Genomic DNA, 26,469 nt, shown 5'->3' with positions numbered 1-26,469 from the left:
TGGCCTAGTGTAAGGTCCTGTGTTCTCAGCAGCAGAGTCCTGCTGCATTGCAAGTTCTACTCATCTCTGATGGGAATACTGCTGCCATTCTGAAGGGCTCTGTGGAGGCAACTCGCTGTCACTTTTTTCACTAATGCACAGGTGAGAGAAAAATATAAATGCCCAAGGAAGCCTGAACACAAACTAGTCTCTGTACATGAGTCTTAACCCACCCACACACACCCCAAACCCCATGTATTCCATTGTTAGACTGTATGTAGCATGTGGAGACGGAGTTGCCAGTGGGATATTGGAGTACTTTGACCAACCTCTCCAGCCCCTTTTCACTAATTCTGGGATGAAAAAAAATGAAAACCTTTCTGCTGGTGACCAACAGTCTGTCTTTCTGCCCTCTTTTGATGTGGCTAGGGTGGCCTGTCATAGCAGGGATGGATTTTGCTACATGCAGTTACTGGTTGTGGATCAGAAGGGGCTGGTTTTGCATCTTCATGTCCCCCAAAGAGGCACTTAGTTGTATTTTATATGAGAGAGAGACCAAGCATGAATACTGTGGGGAAAAAAAAGAAGTTAATGATCATCTCTGTAGTGTAAGAACTGCACCAAAATTTTTTCCAGGTTGAGAATTTGGGCTTCAAATGAGTATCAGCCTCATATTATACTGTCTCCTACGGAAGTATAACTAAGAGAGCATTACTTATCATTCCAGGAAACAGTGGACTGGAAAAAGCATTGCTTTTAATTTGAGTCTGAAATGTAAGATGTTGTGAAATACTATGCCTGAACAATTTTTTTTTTAAAGCAAAGCTGATTTTATCTTCTGGAAAATGGGTGTGATTTAATAGGATGGATTCAATCTGGATTGAACTAGTGTTTACGTGGTTGATTTTATGATAAATGTTGTTCCTGTTTAGTTTTCACTGTTTTTTTTTATTAACAGTATATTGTAAATATATATATTACATATATAAAAAACTAATAAATCATATATAGAGAACTAATAATAAACTACATATTAATGTAGTTAATGTAGTTGTGGTTTCAAGTTTTTTTCCTTTGAACAGGACACATTTTCTTCTCTAAGACCCATTTTATTATAGATATTAAGAGAAAATTGTGTGTATAGTAGATCAGCTCAATTTCAGGCTTTTTAGTTGCTGTTGGTAAAGGACAATGACATGCTTTGTTCGTAAAGGAATGTTTAAATAAGGTTTTAACTTTCATCTTCAAATGTTCAAATCTTCAGAAACAAGTGGAGTGTGTTACAGGACATGTTAAAGAACATCCACGTTTTAAATCAATACTGAGATTTACTTATACTAAATAGAGAAGTATGAAGGAAAGAGATAATTAAAATTTTGTAGCCCTTCACGGCTTAGGAAATAGTAAGGTCTACAGGAAGATCCCAAGGGGATGTTTAAAGCAGTGGACTGCAGCTGAGAGGTACCTCGCTCTTACTCAACCACCAACCATAGCCTTCAGTCAGATGAATTAAAATCTTGGTTCTACTGCAACAGTGTAATAACTTTGTTATTTTGCTGGAGTTGTGGGAAATACCAGTTAAATTTTGCAGGATGCCAGTAGCCAAAGTTGCCTTGTCCTAGTGCTGTGGCACTTCGCTAATACACTTGCTGCAGAAGTGAAGCCACAGTTCGATGTGGTCTGGTCCCGTGTGCGCCCGCCATCCTGACATCTGCTGCACATTGGTGTTTTGTGTGTCACTACATCACAGGAGTATTGGGGTGGCATACTTAAGTGAAGTCTCAAAATATTCCCGTGATTTAAAAGAACTTTACATTGAAAACGAAGCCTGCAGATGGGTGGTGTAATCTTATTTTCTTTGCTGTTTTCAAAGCTGGGATTTTCCTGGGATGTTTTTGCTAATTGCTGGTAACTGTATCACCATTGTTTTAAGTGTTTGTGAGTATGGAAGAGAGGGGAATGTTTCTGAAAGATGGGGCAAGAGTCACGAATGCAAATAAACATCCTTTGGCAGTTATAAGCCAGCACTGATACTGATAGCAGCTAATTACGGTAATACAGGCAGTTCAGCGTGCGAGAGATCCTGTCGTCCTAGAAGGGTATGATGTATTGCCTGGAGTAGTCAGATTTCTGCTCTTCCAGGGTATTAATTGTTTGGTTTTATACACCATGAGGTCCATACAGTTTTGGTTTGCTTTTTAAATGCTCAAATTACGGTACTGTTTTACAGGGTGTTCTCCTGAGAGATGCTAGGGACAGTCATGGAAACTTTCAAATGGTGAAAGCTTTTTAAACTTTTTTTTTTTTTTAAATAACAAACTTGATGTTATAAGAGGAAAGTTGGAATGACTGGATTTAAGATTTACCACTTTGCAGGTGGGAATTTGAGCGCCTTTGAGGCGTTCAGAGTTGCAAAGAAGCAATTTGTTAAGGGCAGGGATAAGGTAGCAAAACCTTCTGTCCTTGCAGTAGGCAGCCTGGGTAAAGTTGCAGGGATAATTTAAATTATGACATATTTGCAAATCTGTTCTGTTTATAGGAAACAAAGAGAGTAGTTTGTTTTTTTTTTTCCTGGAAGGTGTCTTTGGGAGAAAGCTGTTATTTCCTGGGTAATGTTGGTGCTTTTTTCCCCACTCTGGTGATTTCAGAGTGGGGATTGATGGGCCCCTCTTCCTTAATGAGTTTTCTAAATTGATTTGATCATTGGTTTTTGTCACCTTTGTAGAACTAACATGGAAATGATAAAAAAAAGTCCGAATGACACACCCGAGCAAGGGGTATTAAAGTTGGTAGCACCAAGTATCATCATCAGCCATAATTGACAAATAATACCCCTCATAAATACTGCCAGTCTTTTCAATTAGTTTTCATCTCAAATTCGGGATGCAAAATGATGGCCTGTCAACTGACAATGGATGACAAAAATTAATAAATTGTCTTCTAAATAGTATGGACGCTTAAGAAAAATTGGGCAGCCAATTTAGCACAGCATGAACCGGGGGGGAACCTTTTGTACTGTTGCTGTGCCACTAATGTTGTCTGGGTCTTTATTAATGGCGCTTGGCTGCTGCTGACAGTTTTGTTGCTACTGGCAACTTTCTTCATTAAAATTAAAGCCAGCGTCAAATCCCATTAGCTGCACTCTGGGTACCCTGCATTTTTATTTATATAATTCTTTATTTGTCTTTACAAATACATTCTTTATCTATAGAAAGTTGGAAAAGGTAGTTAAAAATTAGTCTTTCGTCTTGTCTGTGGCCGGTTACTTAACTAAATAACGGATTACATTTTTTTTGAGGGAGATTGTCTCCAACATGTTGTAACATACCTAGTCTACAGCCAAGTAGCTGCACACAGAATTCCGTAAATGATCGTTACAAATTACCTTTGGTGAACATAGTGTTCTTCTGTATTGCCTGCAAGGTAGTTTGTTCTCAGATACTCTCTCATAAAACAGTAATAGCCCGTGGAGGAGAGCAGCTCGCTTGTATGGTATTCTTCTCTTGACTGTTCAACTAAAATATTAATCATGTTGCATATATTCTTAAAATTGAGTGATCAACATGTGTGAAACTCCTATAGGGCAAATATGCTGTGTGTATCTCTACACAATATTTGTGAGGAGTGAATATCTTTCTATCTGGAAACATCTTTTGGTTTTTTGCTTTAGAAAGTCCTGGATTGACAACTTCAGACCTAAGTCTTAATTCATAGAAACATATAGCTCTGAATAACAGCCTTTGCTATACCTGCTCTTGCTGCTTAGTATTGTAAAACATCAAAATGCTGAGTGACCAACACATTAAATTAATGGAGGTAATCCATATTCTGTATTACAGATCAGACGTAAAGAGTTGACCCCAACTTTAAGGCTTCATATGGAAAAATCTGGTGCTACCAGAAATGTCTCAAGCAGATGTGCTCCCAGAAATACCTAAAGCGGACCATGGTCTAGCTGTGTGCTCTTACTAATGGGATACTCTTTCTGGAGTATCACACTTTTCCGCCTCCTTATATACCAGCCGTTTCTAGGGATAGACATTTCCAAGAGAATTTAGTCACTGCTGGCTTTGTTACATCTCTTGTGTTAATTATACTACTTTATGCGATGGGCTTGTGCACCAGACCACCCTGGCAAGCGTCACATAACTTGCCTTTTCTGGCATCATCTGGGTATGAGCCAGTAATCCATTTGCTTTCTCATTCTTGAGGCTTCTGATAGATGGAAATGCCTTGTGAAATACAAAATATGTCTTGGGTTTACATCCATGTGATGGCTTGGGTTTACATCCCAAGTGTGCTGTAACGTGCTTCTGTCCTGGTTTGGCCCAAACCAGGCCAATTCGTCTTAGAGAAACCAAGGTCACTGCTAAATTCCTCACTGCTTACGAGTGAAGAGCCGAAGGGGGGTCGCACCTGCAGGGAGGAGCAGACAGGGCAGGTGACCCAAAATTGACCAACGAGGTATTCCATCCCATACACGTCATTCTCACTTTCCTATTTATTACTAACCCACTGCCTCCTGGAGGTGGGGCCCAGGAGGGAGGGGCCCTCCTGTCTTCCACTGATTGGTACCAGCTTTGCCAATTCTCCAGTTAAAAGCCTGCAGGTGTGATGGCAGGGGGAGCTACTGCATTTTCCCCTCTGCCCGTACTGGGGGGAGCAACTTTGCCTGAGGAGGATTTCCAAGCTCTCGATCTTGGTTTTGTATATATTTGTATATATTTGATTATTTCTATTATTCTTATTATACTCTTTTTCATTATTATAGTTTATTAAAACTGTTTTAACTTTCCAACCCGTAAGTCTCTCTCCCTTTTCCCTTTCCCTTAGGGTTGGGGGGGGGGGGGAGGGTTAAAAGAGAGCATCTGCCACCAGGTTAATAGCCGGCCCAGCTTTAAACCGTGACAGCTTCTGAGTGGTCAGAGAGGTAGGATGAAGTCTTCCATCAACACCTTATTTTTGCTGTTATGACAATAAAAATGTCCTTTTTTCAATTCAGAAAGTAAGAAGTGAGATGGTTCATCTTGTGTCCAGGCTTTGAAGCAGTAGCACCATGAAATGGCAGGTAACTCAGGCTGAAGTGTAAAGGAGCGCCGATGGGTTCATTGCAGAAAACCAGCAAATGGCTCCAGATGCTAATATCTTCTGATGCACTATTTTCCTATCAGTATAGATAGAGCAAGTGCTGTACACGAAACACCATTTAAACGTTCGCTTAAATGGTTATGTTTGGGAATGATCTTATATGGTAAGTGAAAAACAATTAATGGTTTAAATGGTCTTTCAAACTGATGCACTTACAGCAATTTTTTGCTTAAAATATGTGTTGTGTGGCTCAAATCTGAATTTCAATTCAGCTGAAATGTAGATTAAGTGACCCAATCATTCTCAAGAATGGATACTTTATAGAAGGGAAATAAACTGGTGACATTGAATTAGCATCAACCTAATAAATCCAAGTTGCGCCTTAGCTTTTCTGCTAAATCTTCTTGGTTTAAAAAATAATAAAAAAAAGGTGTCAGTAGTTAATTGTTGACTGAAGCTTAATATCTGTTGAAGCAAATGAGGCATGAAATGTACTACACAGGAAGTATTGTATCTGGAGTGATTTTAACATTAAAACAATATTACAATTTTTAACTTGCTGACACGCTATGTAGAATCCTTTATTGTGGAATTGCACTGATTAATGCTACACTTGGTAAGTGAGGGAGAGGAGGAGTATATGCTGTATATAAGGCAAAGAAGGCCCAGGCAAAACTAGCCTTTTTTTCTCAGAAGTACTGGTTTGAGGCATGTGAAATAAATTTTGGGTTGTCTCAGGTTATTACTTCAGGAATCCTAACAATAACCCTCTAAAAAGCATTGATTTATAATTTCTCAGCAAAGTTCTTTCAAATGACTAACACTGGCAATGTCTCTCATATTTTGTTAACTGTAATTTCTATAACACCTATCATAGTAAAAATTGATTACTTGTGTTAATGATAGAAGTAGCTTTGCCTTTTTATAGTAAGAATTTAAGAACACAGTGTAATAAACCTGTATTTGAAAGTTGTCTTTAGATTGTACCCATAGATCCCTGGAAATGGCCTTGGATAGGTTTTCACTGGGGTTCACGGAGGACATTGTAGATGTGGAGGTACCTTGATACAGAAGAGTCTTCCAATATATAGTATAGATGAGGCAAGAGAAGAGGGCTTCAGAAATGTTGATTACAAGTTTGTGCTCAAGAGAGGTGCCAGTCTCCTTCACTGACCATGCTGGTGCTGGGGGTTGCTTCTGGGAACTGGAGAAGTTCCTTTCTTCTCCACTAGATGTTGAGTTGGTCTTCGACGAAAGGTGAAACCCACAGACCCTTGTTTTCTGTCTTCTCCTAGAGATCTGTTGATTGGCAGAAGTCTTCTAAGGTGTTGTGTGTTGGGTTTTTTCAGGGAAACTTCACACCCAGTGAAATGCATTTCTTCTCTCAAAGGACCAAACAGCACGACTCAAGTCATGGCCCTTGACCGGTGCTAGAAGGTTTTTAGGTGAATAGCTACACATTTTTATATATTTCAAGCTGAAGCCAGAATGATTTTTGTTTCAGGTATAAGTACAGGTTGATTCATCAGCACAACTGGAAGTCATCTGATTGGAAGAAAAAAAGAGAATTGTATATATTCTGAAAAGGGTTATTTAAAAAGATGTCTCTGCTGCCCCTAGTAAATATATAATCATTTTTAATAAACAGTTTGTTTAGCTCAGTGTCTACTCAGATTTCAAGCATGTAGCAAAGGTCATAACTGTCTCTTTACACAGTTGCCCGTTTGTGTCCAGGCATGTTCTATATTTATCTGAATATTTTCTTCTTGTTTTAAGATTAAATTAAGAGCACAAGTGCTTCAATGCGTTCGCTTGAATGTAGGATGTAGGTGGCAGTTTGTTGTGTCCGGAATGGGCTGTGGTCTTCAGAGTATATATTACATCTCAGGTGTCACAAGATGATGGCTTTGCTCTTCCTCGTGTCGTCTTATTGAAGTCTACAACTACCTGAAGGGAGGTTGTAGTGAAGTGGGAGTCAGCCTCTTCTCCCAGGCAACTAGCAATAGGACAAGAGGACACAGCCTCAAGCTTCGCTAGGGGAGGTTCAGGTTGGACATTAGGAAGAATTTCTTCTCAGAAAGGGTTATTAGACATTGGAATGGGCTGCCCAGGGAGGTGGTGGAGTCACCATCTCTGGATGTGTTTAAGAAAAGACTGGACATGGCACTTAGTGCCATGGTCTAGTTGACATGGTGGTGTCAGGGCAATGGTTGGACTCAGTGATCCCAGAGGTCTCTTCCAACCTGGTTGATTCTGTGATTCTGTGATTCTGTCTTGGAACAGCATGATGGCCTCCGTGTAACCAGCTCGGACACCATCTCCAGATGGAGTAGGGTAGTCTCTACATTTTTTCTTCTCTTCACAGAACATAAAAAACTGTACCAGAGAGTCTATTCTAAGAAAACAAAGTGTGTAGTTATGTTACAACTATATTAAAATATCCTTTCCAGAGTGATCCTTATTGTTACGATCAGGTAATACAAGAAATATGGTTATGAGTAAATGGGTTTTCCCATTTCCTGCAGCTCTTTTAAGAACATGAAACATGATTTTGTGAGCTTCAGGAAATAGGATCTGGCTTAAACCCAGGTATGTCATATTTGACTCAACCATTTTAATGGTAACCCGTTTTAACCCGTTAACATATCTGCTTGTGTGACTGCTCTTTCTGACACACCTTCTGTTAAGTTATAAAACTGCAGGTATGTGAATGCCTGAAGTATAAGAATCATAGAATATAAATCGTAAGAGATATAAAGCATTTCTGAACTAAAACCCTCCAAACTAAGCACACTTGCTGCCTGTTGATTTTTGGATCTTTTTGGCAGTTGGTGTGCAGGGATGTTGACCCATGTTCCCTCAAAATCCATCTGTATGTAGCACATGGTGCTAGGCCAGCAAGAAAACGTGCCTGGCTTGGAGAGACATTTCACTTGCTGAGTTTCAGAGTTATGGATACATTTTGTAACGTTCCAATAACTCTGAAGCAGCTCTGTGTCTGAAGGATGCTAATTCAATATGTATAATTTCCCTTAGCAGGTCAGGTGAGGTGGTTAAAGGGGGTGAAGGAATGTTTTCTCATTACGTTCCTTATACTTTTTTCCTGCTATAATGATGAGAGGATACTAGTTGTCCAACATACATTAACTGCGTCTCTGAAGGATTGTCATCTTCACTGCTGTTCCTCTGAGTGAATTGGACATCTAGGGTATATAAACAGTAGGACAAGTCAGGGCATGCAATTATTGATTCTGTGTATACACACACACATATATATTTTTTTTTCTTGGTCTTAGGAGAGATTTGAGGAAGGAGAGTGGGGTGGGTGGAAGGAAGAGTGATGGAGCATCTTTGTAGTGTTGAACCAGTTCAGTGCATCCTGGGAGGTTGGTCACATCATGAAGCAATCCAACAAGCATAGGTAGTGGGGTCATTGATGCCAAAGATCCTATGAGCAGAGGACAAGGTGTAAAAGTAAAGAAAAATGAGGCTATCGGGAAATACTGTTAACTAGAATAACCAAGAAGGTACCCTTCTACTGTAGAAGAAAAAAAAAGATATTTCATATCTTACCCCTATAAAGGTTTAAGAACCAGAGGTACAACTGTTCAGCAAAATTATGATTTAATGCAGGACACTCCTTTTGATTAAAAAATTTTAAAAAATATTTTTAAATCCTATTATGGTGCAGAGTTTCTGAGGGGTGTTCATGAAGACTTTTTTGGTCCCAAAATTTCACAATATGAAGCGTGAATCCTTTCTGCACAATAATAGGGAAAGCAGTTTAAAAAATAAAGAGAAACACACACTTCTTTTTCTCTGCCAGTGTTCTTGGTTTTGTTATTCAGTAGATGCTGTATTAAATTGGATTTTGTGTCCATCATTATTAAAATGTGAAGTGTGTCGGTCACAAAGCATACATTTCAGGGCAGTTAGCTGAATAATTCTTTTCTTTATTATCCCAAATTACTGCTGAGCTCTGGAGAGGTGAGCAGTTTAGCCAATTATTGCCATTTGAGCTGGATTTGTGGGTGATTAGCTCCTGGTCGAATTCAGTCCTGGCAAGGGCTTTGAAGCCTTGGCTTGTGTGATTTTCACAGCGGTGAGGTAGGAATAGACGCGGCTAATGACAGGAAGGTCGCTTGGGTGATGTGACCTGTGAGGGGGGGGCTCGGGTTTAGCAAATAGGGCATCCACAATAACAAGTGTGTCACTAACCCCGCCGTGCATAATCGGAGTTTTATAGGATTGTTGGAGATGCTGACAGCTCAATTAAAGTGTAACCCTTTGTACCGTCTACCCTGGCAGAATGACAGAAATATTACCAACAAAAAAGGGAGGGGGCCACAAGGGAACTGGTTAAAGATCCAGTATTCTTTTTCTTTCCCTCCCTTCATCGGAGCCTGCACAGAACAAGCTGCAAAAAGCATCCATTTGGGAAATAATAGGTTGTCCGGGGGAGGGGTATGGTGCCAAACACGGCTACAAAAAAAAAAAAGGCTGCTCTTAAGTGGTCTTCCTGATGTTTCTATGGAAACACTATAGTACCAGGATAGAAAGTTAAAATTGGGTTTTAAGATTTTCATGGCTTTTCTCCCATGAACCCCCTGCCCCCCCAAATCCCGACTGTATAAAATATGATAAAGAGAATTTTGGGTTTCGGGGAATGGAGCAGTACTATAATGAGAGCCGTATTGTCTCCCTGGAAGAAGTAATGTCGGCACGATGATTCCTTTTTTTATATCATCCCCCTGATGCTCAGTTTGTTTCTTAAGGAAAATAAGTGTTTTATTACTTCTTTTTCATGCCTGACCCTGCAGCCGTTTTTACTGCCACGAATGTTTCCACTCTTAGAGCCTTTCCCAAATGCACCATGCCATGCAGTCATGTTTGCTTGCACCGAATCAATTGGCCACCGTTGTTTTTCCTTTTAGTTTTAGTCTAAGTAGCCGTGTTGCAGCAAGCTGATGGGCACGGATGCTGACTTCGTTTGCGGCCAGCGTAGTTAGAGCGCAGCATGCGATGCTGGAGCCGCAGCGAGAGGTAAGAGTTCAAATGGAGCCGAGCGCTGCCGGCTCCTCTGCTGCTGACTTAGACCCCTTGGCATCAGCCGTCTGGTTTCTCCGACACTAACATAATGATTTGCATCGCAGCGCATTTCACATTAGCACTGACGGTGGTGTCAGGGAAACCACAACTGCCAATGCCAAGGGGTTAATAAACCAACTACTTGAGATTATTAAGGGCTGTGATTTTTTTTTTTTTTTTTTTTTTAACAGCCCAGGGTAAGTAGAAGAAACCTCAGAAGGCAACAGAGGCAGAAACTGCTGTAAGGCAGAAAAATATTGTGACTTGCTAGGTGCTGTGCCTCGTTCAGGGCGGTAAACTGGGTTTTGAGCGAGAGATTGCTCTCGTATTGCTTTAAGTACGTAATTGCATTTTGTAACACACTTCAATAGTAAACTCAGTAGAAAAGGCTTATAGGTAACTGTAGAGTATGCAATGTGCTATTGACTTTATAAAGTCTAATTTTAGAAATAATCTTAAACTAGGGCTAACAAAAGAGTGCCCCTTTCACAAAGCTGTCAACTGAAGGAGTACTCAACAAGTCTCCTACTTTGTTAAGCATCTCTCTCCTTTATCTATGTGTACCGCATTGCCTGTTTGGGGGTCTGGAGTGTTCTCTTTTTCACCGAAATCGGGAATAAAACCTCTTAACACCAATGTAGCATTAAGAAGCAGGCACACCTTTATTGCAGCGCTGGGCGGCACGGGGGGAAGTCCCTCCAAAGCCGTGCGCACCCCCCTTGATAATTCATCTTGTATTTATGTAGTAAAATGTTACATATTCATCATGATTCCACGGACGCCTATACATATTCATAACTTTTCCCCGAAAAGGCGGTCTTTATTATAATGAGTTCCGAGAAATCATTTCCATAGCCTCCGCCTTTAACTCCGCCTGGTTGCGCGCGCACAGTTTCTTCTGATGGTCGTGGGCCGGGGTCTCAGGGATGAAGGCTGTATGTCTTCCTCGCTGTGCACTTTTCACCTCTCCTCCTTGGCCAGTGTAGTAGTCCCTTGGCTTTTGGTCAAACCTCCGTACCAGTTCTCGCTGGGTTTTGCACAACCATAATGTTCTGTACCATTCTAAGGATATGCTTAGGTGGTTAATGTAGGATTAGGTTGATAAGATAAAGAATTTAAAGAATTTCTCAATCCCCACGACAGTTCACAGGCAAATAAATAGCAAGTAAAAGAGAAGGAAAAAAGGTAGAATACAGCATCCCTTCCCCATTATACCTAACCTATAAAACCTATCATTTTGTGATTAAACTGAATTCCATTTAATTTCGAATATTTGTAACATCCTGGCCGTTGTGCAGACGGGGGTGCAGCTTTGGATTTGCAGTGCTCTGCCGTGGTGGGGTGTTTATTGCTCCGTCTGGATACTACAGCAGGGCTGGGTCTTTAGCTTTCCATTCAAATTCTTGTTTGGACACTAGGGTGACTGCTCTTGCATGGTCATCTTTTTGCCTCTTAAGAAAGTTGCTCATTCAGTGGGTGAATGTGATGTGCCAGATGATGGCTTTTTGTTCTCTAGTCCCCAGATTGCAGTGCAGTTGTCTCTTCTCAACCACATCGTGCCTGTAAGTAAGGTTAGTAGGTTCCTATGCTCAGCAAGATCCCAAGGAATCCTTGTTCGTGTCATATTGGGAATATGTAAAACTGCAGCTGCAAGCTGGGGAGTTGTGAAAACTTCCCTTAAAATTATTTGCTGTGTATCAGAGGAACTTGTGCATTACCCACAGTTGGCAGGTAAGCTCAAAATCTGGAAGTGGAATTGTTGGACCAGTCATGAAAAATAAAAATGCAGTAACAGTGAGCACCTAAGCTTGTTCTTCCCATTTGCCATGTCTTTAGTGCTGAGGTTACCTGCAGGAATTCAGTAGCCGTTCTTCGTTGGAGGCGGCAATCTTCATTGCTGGTGCTACAACGAACTGCAAGACTTGCTTAATCAGCATTGATGGGGTTTTTTTAATAAATCTTTCTAATTTTTTTTTAGTAGCCTGAGTGCAGAGACCTTGGAAAGTAATGGATTGCAGGTTGATTGTCCTTCAAGTTTTAGCAAAGCCATTAGCTTTTGCTCCGAGTCAGAGCTTCTCTTTTCTTGAACTGTAGATGGAAATAGTGGTTGATCAGGCTCAGCGTTCAGTAACCATTCATGGTGTATTTACTTGCTGTGCTGAGTTTACTGCCTTGTGTTTAGGGGATGTTAGAAGAGAATCGGGTTCAATGATCTGATTTCATTTCCTTGTAAAGCTTGTGTGTCACATAAATTTGAATAGTTTCTTCAATGGGGGAGCATCTTTTAATCTGTAGCAAAACTCCGGTGCTGCTGTAGTGCCAGTTCTTAAGGAAGGCATGTGGGATTTTTCCTGCGTGCCTGGCTGCAGGAAGAATATACGGGGTCTTTTAGGGGTTTTTTGCAATGTTACAGTTAAATATTCTGGAAGCAAAAAATATCAATTAAGAACTAATCTCTTGTTTGTTATTAGGACAAGCGAGACTAGTCCCAGTGCTGCTGGCCAGACTAGTTAGAGTTGGCTAATCATGCAAACCTGGAGAATTTACCCACATTTGTTCGCTGTGTTAACAGATTTAAAGGAAGCGGGTGTTTTATTGACCAGAATTCATATGCAACAGTTAGTTTGTGCTCCTGACTACAAATGGTGCCTTTGCAGTTGTTTAAGGGAGGATGTTTCTGACAGGCGTGACTTTTCCTTTTGTGAACAGGATGCAAATGGTAGAGCTGTAGAAAATGCATAGCACAGCTAGCTGCTAATCATAGTTATGAGAACTAAAGACCTGAGTGGAAAATTAAGAATTTCTGCTGTTAATGATTAAGTGCGAGATTGCATATTTCATTCTGTCAAAACAGCATCAGAGTAACAGTATGGGGTTGGCTAAAAATTAAGGAGGGAGGGGGAGGAAATAAAGCTTGCATGATGCTAGTACCTAAGCCATGGCAGTGGTATAAGTTTCCAAAAGAAAATAGAAACCAAAGTATCATATTTTCTTTTCCAGAAGGTCTGGTCTTGGCTCTGCTGACTTCCAGAGGGCCCTGCCATTTTCACTTGGCATGCACCAAATCCTCTAAAAAATAAAACAAACAAAAAGCAAGCCCCCCAAAAAAACCTCAAGTCAAGTGCTACAGCTGGAGCAAATGTGAAAAAACTTACAGTCAGTTAAGCTGTGATCACTAGTATTATTCTGTCTGTGAAACCCTTTGTATCTTGTGGCCCCTGGAAAATCCAAAATACACGGGAAAGTGGGAGAATTAAAAACCAGCACAACAAAGGCGTGTGTGCAAAGTATGTTGCTCCCCACGCAGGATTAATTCTGCAGGCCAAGCAGTGGCTGTAGATATCTCTCTAAGAGTCAGCATGTGCATTTTGATGACGTTTATTTGTGGGAAGTATATAAGTCTTTCTGCTGCCATATGTCCAGTCTGCCTGAAAAATCAAGGCAGCTCACTTACCAGCATCTTCAGTGCACTATTAGGCAACTTCAAGAGGTCACTCTTTTAAATGCTCATAATTTTGCTGCTTAAAACCTGTAATGTTTCCATACAACAAATTCATAATTGCTTCACCGTTTGTCTTCATTTGTTGTTTAAGCCAGCAAGGTTTGTAGCTCACGGGAAGGCATCTGGAGCAGTGAGATTTAGCCAATTACTAAGTATTCAGACGAACTGTGTGCATTGTACGTAGTGGTCCCTTGACCGGTGCTGGATACTATTTTTTTTTTTTTTTTACCTTAAGTCCAGTCAGTCCTACACTGGTGGCTTTTCATTAGCTGCTCGTGCTTTCAGTAATGATCGGGCTGCAGAGCCTGATGGCAGTCTGCAACTTCTCCTGGTGCCCTGAAGCTCAACAACATAAGCTGATTGACTCGGTTAGGGCCCCGGTCTCTAACAGCAAATGCAATCAATAAATCTTTGTTGGTAAATAATTGCTATTGAACAGAGTTTTAATATAAATTTATGAGTAGTGTTTTATCACAGCTTGAGGCTATGGCAAGCCACTGAGTGATGGATTTCAGATAACACTTACATTCATTACATTAACTTTGTAAGTTATTTAAAGCTTGTACACTTAACATTGCTTTTGGCTTGCAATGACCTCCTGGGACTAGACGTAGCATACACATGACTAATAAAGAACTTGCAGTACCTACAGACGGTTCCTTCGTTTGCTTTGTACGGCGACGCAGTTCCTTGAGCAAAACCCAAGACATGAAGTTCATGCACTCTGGTTGAAGTCGTTTTCCTGTGGCTCATTAAAAGCACAGCTGGCACGGTCTGGTAGGAGAAGCGCTTCTCCATTAGATGCAGAATTGCCATTTTGGAGGGAAGGTGGTAAAAAAAATTAATTTGAAGTGTGAAATTCTTCTCAGTTTTGTGAGCAGATTGGAGGTGTGAAATTCTTAGTGTTGAATTGGGAGGCTTTGGGTCAGCTACACCAAACTGCAGGGCTAAAGTTGCAGATGGAAGACTGTAACAAATGAAAGATTTAGTACAAATTAGGAGAAATGGTGTTATACAATTAATAATAATTTGAGGCAGAGATTATTTCAACAACAAAAAAAATTGGTATTTTGAACTAGAAGCTGATTTACCTAATCCCTTACTGCATAGCTGGGAGACTAAATGTGATTTTTCCCATGTGCTGTGTGTATGTGGGGGCCTGTTTGGCCGTGACTGTAGATGTGCCCAAGCTACCTCTAAATTGCCTCGGAGGTACCAAAGTTCAGTGGGAACGCATGTATCTCGTTTCCCAGGCAGAGGACCTGATGTGACTTAGATGTAGACATAATGTGTCTGAAGTGAAGGGCTTTTTCTTTTTTTTTTTTAAATAACATTTCTTGTCATATCTGGGCCATTTATTTTTTTTTTTAAGTTTAGTTAATGTTAAAGTGCATTTATAACTGATCTAAACTCTAATACTAAGAGCATTTCTCCAGACCATTCTATATAATTACTGGAGACAAAGTGGTGGTCTCTGGCCTTGGGGGTAAAAAGTGTGGTTTATATGAGCTTCTCAGCGTTGTAACACTTTAAGTTAGCTCCTTGTATTCAGAGCAGTTTCCTCTGCAGATACTGGAAGATATTTTTAATTCTCACATAATATATCACTCTTTTTGCCAAGGAAGTGCCTAAAGAAAATGGATTGGGAAGTCTGATTTATTAGTTAGGCACAACTGGGTACATTGTCCATATTTAATGCTGAGGTGGTGCTTTAGTGGTTTGTTTTTTGTTTGTTTGGTTTTTTTTTACATGAAAGCACAGAATTCTACTTTAAAAGCAAGGTGAAACCTCATTTTGAATTATTTTCTTCATTTATATCCAAAAATAGAATTCCAGAATTCACACCTAGATCGTAGCAAAACTATGTAGTAAAAATCATGAGTGATAGGTTTTTATTATTTGAGTTTATAATTGAATGAATTAAAAATTACATAAGTAGTGACACGTTTTCTGTATAGCAAAGGGATAGTTAAAAAGCTGTGAAATATATATATTTTGCTTTCTTAAAAACTTCAAAAAAAGGCAGGGGGGGGAAGAAAAATCACCGTTGTGATCCTTACAGCTTTTTACCCATTAAAAGGTCTAAAGAACAAACCAGTGTAGAGAAACAGTAATTTTTGATCCCCACAGCACAGCGATAACTAGAATTGGGTCCCCTAAACACGAGCGAACGTGCTGCAGGTGAGATATGAAAGATTGGAAAGGTGAAGCGACGGATCACCTACCATAGACAAACATCCAAGTCAAAGGCAGAAATAAGCTTTCATTTTTTTAATAGAAGAAAACAATGTCTCTAACCACTGGCAGGCAGTAATTGGGATGGGCGACTCATGCTCGCAGAAGCTTTTGTAAGAAAACGTTTCAGAAAACCTGTTTTCTCTTGTAAAAGTTTGAGTTGTAGCAAGGAACAGCACCAAAAAAAAAGGCAATCTGACCCCCAGACGGTCAGAAAGTTCGGAGTTTGTACCGCTGTGTAATTCAGTCATCGACACAAGCTTTTCTTTATGGTCCCATCCGCAGATTGCTTTGAGTTGTGAAAGGTCGTTCTCCGAAGCTTTATTCAAAGTGTGTGTCCGGGAACAGGCAGTTTTGAACTCGACTTTTCCACTGGGATCATCGCTGGTTGCCAAAGGAGAGGTGTTAGTTCATGTGGATTGTGGCGAGGGACTTCAGCCGAAAGATGTAACATCTGGAATGGAGGGAGAAAAAAATTTTGCCTAGCTCTGGAGGACTTCTGCTTGCACAGAACTGCCCCTTGTCCCCTCATGGCTTTGGGACTGGGTTTGCAGAGAGATCACTTTATAAAGCTCCAGGTTTAATGGGAAAACAGATAACGTAACTTGCTTTTGAGGTTTTAACCTGCTTTAACAAAAACAGATCCATAGGAGTTGGAAGCACCATGCTTGATAGTGCATCTTTCCGAGGTCTGTTTTCCCATTTTTTAAGTTCCATGGAAAATGAGAATGGAAAAACTCATTTTATGGGGATTAGAGAACTGCAGTTTGTGTTGGTTTAGATTCCCAGTTACGATTTAATGAAATGAATATAAGTGTCCGCTTTTATCTGAACTTGATCTGTGGAACTGGTGAGTCCCTGTGCTAGGTACTGTACATAGTGTCCCACCGGGACATTTCAGTAACTTTCAATACCCAAAGTATTGTATGAACTCATTAGGAACTGCCTTCTGACTTGGTTTTGGAAATCAAAATTTCCTAGGGAAGTGCGTTGCTAAAGCATGTTTTTTTGATGTACCACCCTCAGCATGCTACGTTTTGCTTTTCCAAGTGATTTTCTGTTTTTAGGCTGAGAATGAGTGGCTATGTGGTAGTAGACCTTGTCCGTTTAAACACGATGATGTCCTTTTATCTCAACGGTTCATTGTTAGCATTCATCACTGATGTTTAGGTTGAATACGATTAGTGGAAAGGTGAGTCACCTTGCCCACCTCCTTTCCTCTCTGATCACAACTCTTTCGTTAAATTATCCAGAATTTATTTGGGAAAACTTTGTACTTGCCCTGTTTCCATTTTGCTGCTCTTGCCTGGAATTGGTCTCTCTCTTGCTGGAACGAATAGCCAGGAGGATTTCCATTGCAGTGTCACCTTACTGCAAAGGGAATGAGAACAGAACCATGTGTTCTTCCCTGCTCATGGAGAGGCTGAGCCTGGTCAACAAGGAATCCCCAGGAACACGCTGAAGGGAGCACAAGCCACACAGTAGGATCCTCGCTTAACCTTGGGTTCATCAGTTATTTTGGAGGGCGAGGAAACGCAACATGTGATGTCTTTGTCAACTAGGAGCACTTATAGGAAACCTTACTCTGTGCCACATTAAAATGTGCCTTCCTGAGGCACGGAGTTTAGTGCAAAAGGGTTTTCTCTACCTTTTGGACAAAGCCAGCGCTGATACAGTCTCTTTCAGTTTACGTGATTTGCTTTACAAAAGCTGCACTTAGAGCTTTTCTTCCTAAATTGCAAGCACTGAAGTTGCCGGTGGAGAAAACGTGCATCATGGGAGAAGCAGGGGACAATGAGTAACTTGCAGGAGAAAGCATATCTAAAAATGGTGGCAATTATATTTATCTCTTTCTGTGTCTTAAATAATTGCGCGTTGGCAAAAGAGCGTTTCATCTTTTTTCTTTTCTCCTCTACCAGGGTATGCTGCTAAAGCGAAGTGGCAAGTCATTGAATAAAGAGTGGAAGAAGAAATACGTGACGTTGTGCGACAACGGTGTGCTGACCTACCATCCTAGTTTACATGTAAGTACACTGCGCTCTCTGCGTGGTCAGCAGCATCAGGCCCAGATAAAGCAGGGTTAGCAGGTTCATCCTGATGTGTTTTTGTTGAGCCCTCTTTGGTGGAGAAACTCCTTTCTCTCTGTGTATTCCCTTCCCTCTCCAAAAGGCAAAATCTGAAACAGAATTCCCTGGTGCAAGTCTATGAGTACAGTAAAGTTCCTTTGAATCCCCTGGAACAGGGGTTCCCTTGCATCCCAAGAGGCAGTTGAAACCGTTTAAGCTTTTATTTTGTGCTGATGCTTCTATGGACTTGTTGTCGATCCCAGGATTAAAAAACAACAGAAGCATTTTATAAGGAAAAGTGTCCTTGATGTAGTAAAGAGTAAGGAAAGTTTCTGGTACTTGTCAGTGTGCAGTGGTTAATATGTGCCATAAAACATTCTCATGTTAAGGCATCTACGTTGTCTCTGCCCAGGGTTCCTGTCTGTCCCTCTCAGTGTGTGTAGCACAATCCCTAGGTACGGTTATGGGGGTGGAAGGAGCGCAGTGATCTGAGTCGTGCCAGCAGGAGGAAAGGTGAAATTTGTCAGAGCTCATTCCATGCCAGAGCAGTTCAAAAGACAGAGGCAATGTGGCTATTCTGCGTCTTGAAGCTCTCAGGAGATTCCCAGCTCCTTCACTTGCTAAGTAGTACAGGCAAGAGTAAAACACAGAAAACATGTTATGAACCTCACCGAGGTCTTTGGAATCATCTCAGGTCCTATATTTTATCATCATATCCCATATGAAAATCAGAGGGTGGCCAGTTGTAACATTTTAGGGACAATTCTTTCTAAAACTTTTGGTGTCGTTTTGAGCTCCTGGACAGTTTTTCATTAAGGAATGAAAATCGAGGTTTCAAGCAGATGCATTTCTGTAGACGTGTGCTGGGACTTAAAGACCTCCATGTGGATCTGGCAGGAAGCTTCTGCTTTAGACGAGTGATGGATTTGAAGTCCCATTGATGCTGTGCTTGCACCAACTTGCTATTCCCTGTCCAGTGAATATTATCACTTGTTCTGGCTTGGCACATGGCTTCATTATCTCAGATTCTGCCATAATAATGCTTTGCTGTAGTATCTGCTGTAATGTCGATGTATCTTAAAAATTATTTAATAAGTCAGATGACAGCTAGCTTCAAGGCATTGCTGCAATCCATGAGAAATCTTGTCCCTCAGCCCTTGTGTTCCGGAGCAAGGTTTTGTCCAGTTTTTCACTGTTCCCTTTTGTGACACTGGTCAATTCTGTCTGGCCTCTCACCCATTCTTTAAATTTGGGGAATTCTGCCATGAAGTTATCCTGAAATACCTGAATTGTATCTTGCTCACAGAAGGGAAGCATGGCTACTGCATGCCTTTGAGGCCGCCCCTGTGGAGCTCCCACATGAGTTTCCCTCTGATTGTGTTGACCAACTCTGGGTCATCTAGCAAGGAGGAGCCAGGCTGCCATTGTCTGCACCCAAGTCCCATCCTCGCTTGGTAGAATTGCTCTATTGTTCCTGGTGGTTGCTGTGCATGTGATAGTTTTTCATTGCCTCTCACAGACAATAGAGTACTTCTTCTCTGTAGGCTTCCCTGGAGCTGCTTAGTCTCCCCAGAGTGAGAATCCATGGAGATTAGAGGTAATTACTTTGAGATTAAGGTAAATCCATCGGAGATTAGAGCGAATCCATTTAAAGAAGTAGTAATTACTACCCTGTAATTGTTTCTCTCTATCCCCCACCGTGTCCCCCTGCCCCCAAGAAAAAGGTACACAGCTCTGTGTTTCCATTTGCTCAGACCTCCATGCATAGATCGGAGAGGTTTGTAACGTACTACATCTCCCATGGCTGTGTGTGGGGTAGGTGGTGGTGAAGGACCATAAGCTACTGGAGAAAATGCCGTACTCGTTCAGGGGCTTCTTGAGACACCTTTACTGAATCCATTCTTTAGGATTATCTAAGGTTCTCCTCATTTGTGTTAAAATCTTACTACGATGTGATTTCTCTTATAAATTATGCTGGTTTAATGCCTTATTTCTATTGCCTTTAGCCTTCAAAGAGTCACTGCATTACTTCTGCAGTACATTTCCATACTATCAATGGACTATTGTCGATTAACCATTGTTAATTTACCCTACAGAGCATTCTTCATCCATCAGGCAATAGTATGTGAGTAGCATCTTCTCTGCCCTGTGCAAACCATAGTGTGAGGAAGAGGCAGGACCAGATCCTTGAAGCCAATTGCCCTCCCAGTACAGTTGGTACAAAACTTCATACGCAGGAAAGTCAGAATTTCCTCTCGGGTATTGCCAAGTGAATGAGGTTTCCCCCAAACAGGACTCTGATAATGTGTTTCTGGTTTGGTTTTGCTGGTTTTTGTTTATCTGTAAGTGCTCATTGCTTTTTTCACAGCAAGACAAAGAAATGGATGAATTTTTAATACCGTGCTTGCATTGCTGTTTGGGATAATTTCTTACATTGTGTTGAAAAATACAGACCTTATTCCTACCAACCTTCCCATGAAACAGCATTGAAGAAAAGAACTTTTGTTAACCATCTAAAGTCAGTTTCCTAGACTCATAAAAAGCCTGGCTCTGATCTGACCTGTTAGGTAGATTGGGTTATCTCAAGTATGCAGGTCCTTTTGGTTATACACAGTTTTGCAGTTGTAATTCTGTGAAGCGAAAGGTGGGCTGGGCTCTGGTGATGGCAGGAAGAAGTAAATTTCTAAGATAATTTGGTCTTTCCACACTGTGGTTTGAGGCAGAATGTAGGATTTTGTTGAATACCTGCATTGCAGGAACCTATTATAATATTTAATGGCTGATGGTGAGCACTGTATTAAATACTGCTTAAGATTTGGCCCAAAGTGGATCACTTCTCCCTTTTCAGATGTGTTTAGTGGCAGCTCTGGCATGAAGGCAATGGTTTTTAATAGAGTGGATCTGTCTGTGTTGCAGAAATCTACTGTCGTCCTCCTTGAATAAAGGATTGGCTAAAAAATGAAAGGTTTAGGGTTGGGGAGTGAAAATCAAATTAATAGTTTTTTTACAGAGGAGGTAGCCCTGGAAGGGTCAGGCCTGTTTGGCAGGGCAGCATGTTGAAATGGCTGCTGTATTGTGCCAGCTAAATGAGTAACTACTAATGCCACCAGGCTGACATCTGACACAATAGGTAAATTCATATTCTTTCTTTTTAAGAAAGTGGGGGGAGAGAAAAATGGGGAAAGAAAAAATATATGTACATAAGCACCCTACTGTTTTCTGACTTGGTCACATCAGTTTTTTTTCAAGAGCCTCAAGCCTTCCCGTCCCTTGGGATGCTGAGGAGCTATGCCGTCAGAAAATGGTGGGGATAATGAGAGAGAACTTTGCCCTGCAGGCTTCAAAGTTCACCATCGCTGCCTATTCATCTTACGCTTCTGGAGTGTAACCGTTGAGTGGGTGACTAAAATTCTGGCTGACAAATTCAGTGTTAGCTTCCCCAAAGGGACCCAGGGGAATTTGTCTAGGCATCTCTTGGCCTTGAACAGCAGAATGTGCCACGTGCAAGGGCTCCTGAAATGTATTCACCAGGATACCTCCTGACAGCGTTACGTGGTGCTTCTTTATCTAAGCCTTACCCTGATGAATAGCTGGTGATGTTTCACCACTGTCTGTCTGCCAGAGGGTTGCCATCATGCCACAGGTTAGTAGATGACAAAGCTTTAGCTGTGGATGTCCGTTTTCCACTCTTTTATCCCCATCATCATCTTGCCCCTATTTATGAAAAGAAAAAAAAAACCAAACCTGAAAACAGCTTTTTTAGGGGTGGGCACTTTTTTCCCCTCTTTTGTATTATCTGTTCTGGATTTGCTTTCAAATAAAAGCACAGCGCTGTGGCACCTTATGGGGGAAGATCAGCTTCTTAAATACAAGAGAAGGAAGGTCTGATGCCCATCACTTCAAGCCTATGTAGAACACACATGGGGTGTAAATACCGCGTACCTCCACAGCAAGGTTTATTTTTTGTTTGCTGAGGTCTTTGTTGCAGTACTGCCCCTCTTTAACCTTGCTCCCATCCTCACTGATCTGCCTGGATAACCTGCGCTGAGGTATGTAGGATCGTAGCAATGATTGAGGAGGGGGAAACCTGTCCTTATCTCCTGGAGAGGTGTGTGGATTCACCTGGTCTGCTCAATTCATCTGACAGTAGCCACAGTTTCAAAACTCTTCCTTAAAAATAGTGCTGACTGGGTGGGCAGCCTATGTGAGCTAGCTCAAAGGAAGCCTTAGCAATGTTGTTCTGTCAGCAAATAAAGTGAATATATTCTTTTGAAAGAAAAAGCGCAAAATTTCAGCCTGGTAAGGAGTTGTATCCAACACTGGGCTAAACTTTGTGCAGGAGCTTCAACAATGTGTTATATGGACACATCTTTTCTACAAAACAGACCCAGTTTATGGGCTTGTAAAATTCTTCAAGACTTGGGTTGGGGCACTAGGCTTTCGGTTGAGCTTTCTTCCTTGGTCATTTCCTACAGGAAAATCAGGCTTGCTGAGAAACAGAAGGCTATTGCAGACGCCCCATATGTTGGTATCTGGAAGCGCTGCACCCCTCTCAGGCCCCATCGTGTGCAGCGGGGGGTCTTTGTGCGGGGCTGTCTGGCGGCAGAGCTGGGTGTTGCTCCAGCCGAGGGAGCCACGCTGGCCTTCGTCGTTACAAATAACCTCCTGCAGACATCGCTTCGGTTCAGCCTTATTTCCAGGGTTGCGTTACCTCAGGCTGTTTAATCGCTCTGAAGTGTGTTGTTTGTGTTGCTTTAATAGAAATATTCATGCTCTCATATATTTCCAAAATACCATTGTGTATGCCCTTTTTTTTTTTTCCTGTTTCTGCTTCAGAGGAATGTAAAGCTGGATATTGGCTGACTCTGCGAGCCCTTCTAGCTGGCCTTTGCTATGAACAGCTAATCCTCAAATCAGGCTTTGGTAAATACATATTTGAACTGACAAAAGGATATGTATATGTTGGTTTTCACATAAGATGTAGCTCTGCCTACTGAAAGAGTAGTGATCAAAGCAAATCCTACAGAGCAAAAATGAGGATATAGTTTGACTGGTGATGAAGATCAATCTGTCTGAAGCATGTGTAAGTTTTTATTATAGTTATTGCATCCATTAATACGCCTAAAACATTAGTTAAGATAGAAAAATCGAATGATGGGAACAGTTACAAAATATGTATATAGTAATTGCTTATGACAACTGATGAGTTGATGCCGTATTTTTTCCACTCGCCACAACTGGCACTCTGGTGCATTTTCATCAAAGCCACGTTCAGAGCAACATTCTGCTTTCTAACGTTCTTGACTTAAATTTCCCAGAGCTTTCCTTTCCTAGTTCCAGCATGTTTCACTGTGAACTTAGATTGCTTCTAAAGATAGCAAGAGGATAACTGACCTTTATGGAAAAAAGAAGTTAATCGTGCTGCTGTAACTTTTTTTGGTAAAGATACCAAACATAAAACATATAACCTGTGATGTTTTAAAAGCAAAAGAGGCTTTTATAAAGTGGTATAGCTGTAGAGATTGCTCATTCACTTTATAGCTTCCTAGAAAACTTCTTTATTACCTTAAAAATGTAATGGAGTGAAGATCAGTTTGGGAGAAAAACTTAAAAAATGGGTGGGGAAAATAGAAGCTAAAATGTGTTTGCAGTCCTTAAGTGAGACCTATCATTTGGGATAGCTGTCAAAGCAAATTATTTTCCACCCTCTGGCTTTGTGGCTTTTCAAACTGGGAATGATCTTGCCTGAAAGTGCCATTGCACCCACTCTGCTTAGTGAAAAATCAGATCGGTGGTATTGGCGGTCACCAAGCTGCCCGGCAAAATACTCCTCAAATACGTAATCCCAGTCGATGGGGAAGGAGAGAAAGACTGATTATTCACAGTAACTTCTTACAATCACTTCCCTGACTTGTTACAGATACTCACAGGTCACCAAATGCACAAACAAGGCGAATGTGAAGCGTTTTTAGTTTCAAGTCCGTTCATTTCGGAGGGCATGACAAGATTTATCACGTCATTAGCGCAGGATATTGTCACAAACACAATGCCGCTATTGCAGCACTGTGCAGACTTGCTGTGTGTAGTATGGAGCAGCAAACGTACATTTCAGTGTTGTGTCTACTCCCTCTTCAAAAAGGCAGGGAAAATTTTTGGTATCGGAATGAGTTGCAATTTAAATGGCAAAAGCCAAGTTATTAATTAATCACAGGGTTTTATAAAATCTGAGCTTCCTGTCCAGCAGAGCTAACTGCTGTGGATATAAATGATTCATAAATTACTCAGGATGGTAAAACTCTGATTTGTCTTTTACAGCATTTCTTGTTACAAAGTCTGAATGAGAAGTGAAGTGCAGACAGGAGAATTTTCTGAAAATTTTGTGAAAATGAGTGATCCATTTAAACAAACCAACACTTTGTGAAACTGCTTTTGTCTTCACAGTGTTGCCCTAACTTCCTCCCTTGCCCCTGCAACACTGATCGAACTGATTAACACCACAGTAGAGATACAGTCAGTGCTTTTTATTACTGAAATTTAATGTTCTTGATTCCCAATGTGAATAAAACAGATTGGAGATGACCTCCTTTTTGTCAGGACGGAGTGCTTTAGGGTGATCAGTGTTTTACAGAATGCATTTTCATTCCTATGTTCTCCTCAGAAAATAACATTTCATTGCTTTTCTTGAGATTAACTATATATTATGAAGCTGAATGATATTATGCCCATATTTATATGCGAGAGGGGAGGATGGCTAATTTAACAGGAACATTTGATGAATATATTCCACTGTGGCTCATAACCTGATGGTAGGTTTGTTGCTGAGGTCCTTCCTGGGAAGGAGAGGAGGGGAGAGGAGTTGGAGACTTTTGTTTCTTCTTAGGTGTGCCTGTGGCCCCAAATGGAAACCAATCAAGGAGCGATTTATGTTCATTAAGTGCTTGTCAAAACTGAAAAATTTTCTAATCAACAGCAATGTAGCTGAGGCCCCTCAATGGCTGGGAGTGTCGCCTCCTCAGTATCGGCTATTTGCCTGTTACAACTCTAGGCTAGAAATCCGCTGATGATTACATTAGGCTAAGCTGCGAAGTAAATGAACCATGTCTTATTTAGGTGCAACTAGCTTCAGTGTAGTCCTGCCCCGCAGGGCACTTTATAGCGTTTTATGGCTTTAAAATTAGTGTAGCTTCCCATTTGCTGCAGGGTGCTGCATGTTATGCCTTTGAACTCAATAAGCAAAGGGAAGGGGGCCTTTTGTTTTTTTTTTCTCCCCCCCCCCCCTTCCCCTGTTCTTCTTTTTGCAGTTTAGCAATTTTGTTTTGCATCTTTTCCAGACGGCATTTTGCAATAAAAATGTCTGACTGCCACGTGGAGGCACAAAAGTCAAGGCTCCATCCATTTACTGGTCTGCCAGGGGTTTTGGTCTGGTTTGGGGGGGAAGGGAACTGGGTTTTGTCTTTCAGAAGCAGTCATTGCTGAGGGGGAACAATGGGTTTGGTGGGTCCAATAGGTCAGCTCGCGAAATTGGAGTTGTGTTTCAAAAAATATGCCACCCATAGTCTTTAAAATGTCGTCCAGAGGTGCAACCATAAACTTTCTTTTCCATAATAATTTTTTCGCTTCAGATCAGGCAACCCTATCTCAACCTCAGTAACGTAAGCCTTAGGAGTGTTTTGTCCAATTGAATGGTGGGGCAAAAACTAGCAGGAAATGAAGGTGTTTGTCTCGGAAGCTCACTGTAAACCAGGGACAGATCTGGGAAGGATCCTGGGCCTGGACCAGTTACTAGAGTTGGAAAAACAGGCTGCTTCTGAGAGATTTTAATAGCTCAAAATGAGGAAAAGTGTGATATTGTTACTTGTGTGCCATTATAGACATGGAAAGGCACTGCTCTCGAAGGGTCTCTCTTGTTTGGTATGTTGTCCATTGGAAAAGGGTGGCAGCGGGACAGGTATGTGGTGGAAGAAACGTGTGGGGAGGCTCTCTAGGAGGGAGCAGATATTTTTTAAAATGTTAATGTTATGACACATGGCAATCCTGAGATGAGTGGTTTTGATGTGAACTTTGAGTCCTGTTCACTTAGTAAAAAATATAACCCTAATGAAGGGGTTTCTCTCTATCCACAGTCCAACCAAGCTCAGCCCCAGGAGGCCCTAATTGTTGTCTTCTACAGCTTGATCCTTATGTCTTCTTGGTGAGGTTTCTTGGCCAAGAAGACTAGGTTGCGGCATTTAACCATTTCACTGCGATCCCAGGACAGAAGCACAGTCCAAAGCAGTTCCATCAGAAAGAGTCCAACTCAGTCTTCTGCCGCTGCCAGAGCAGAACTGAACTTGCCTGTGTGGGCAGGCGGCCAGAACCTACTTGCTCGGGTGCTTCAGTGTGGCCGAAACCTGGCTGAGTAAAATGGTTCAGCTCTCCTTCTTCATGGGCTTGTTTCCCATTACCTTGGGAAATATTTTGCAATTGTGCAAATCAAGAGGAAAACACCTGCCTTAAGGACAAGGGGACTTG

At 41.3% G+C, this 26,469-nt stretch overlaps 1 protein-coding gene across 1 annotated transcript in view; it reads left to right on the top strand.

Moving 5' to 3' along the window:
• AGAP1 (ArfGAP with GTPase domain, ankyrin repeat and PH domain 1) overlaps nucleotides 1-26,469 on the top strand; it is a 400,015-nt gene that overhangs the window by 237,620 nt on the left and 135,926 nt on the right. The window contains 1 exon segment of the mRNA XM_068407470.1: nucleotides 17,812-17,916. Coding sequence (XP_068263571.1) covers nucleotides 17,812-17,916 — 105 coding nt within the window.

The sequence above is a fragment of the Nyctibius grandis genome, chromosome 9 (assembly GCF_013368605.1).
Source record: "Nyctibius grandis isolate bNycGra1 chromosome 9, bNycGra1.pri, whole genome shotgun sequence".
Classification (NCBI taxonomy): Eukaryota; Metazoa; Chordata; class Aves; order Nyctibiiformes; family Nyctibiidae; genus Nyctibius; species Nyctibius grandis.
This window is presented reverse-complemented; position numbering and strand designations above follow the sequence as displayed.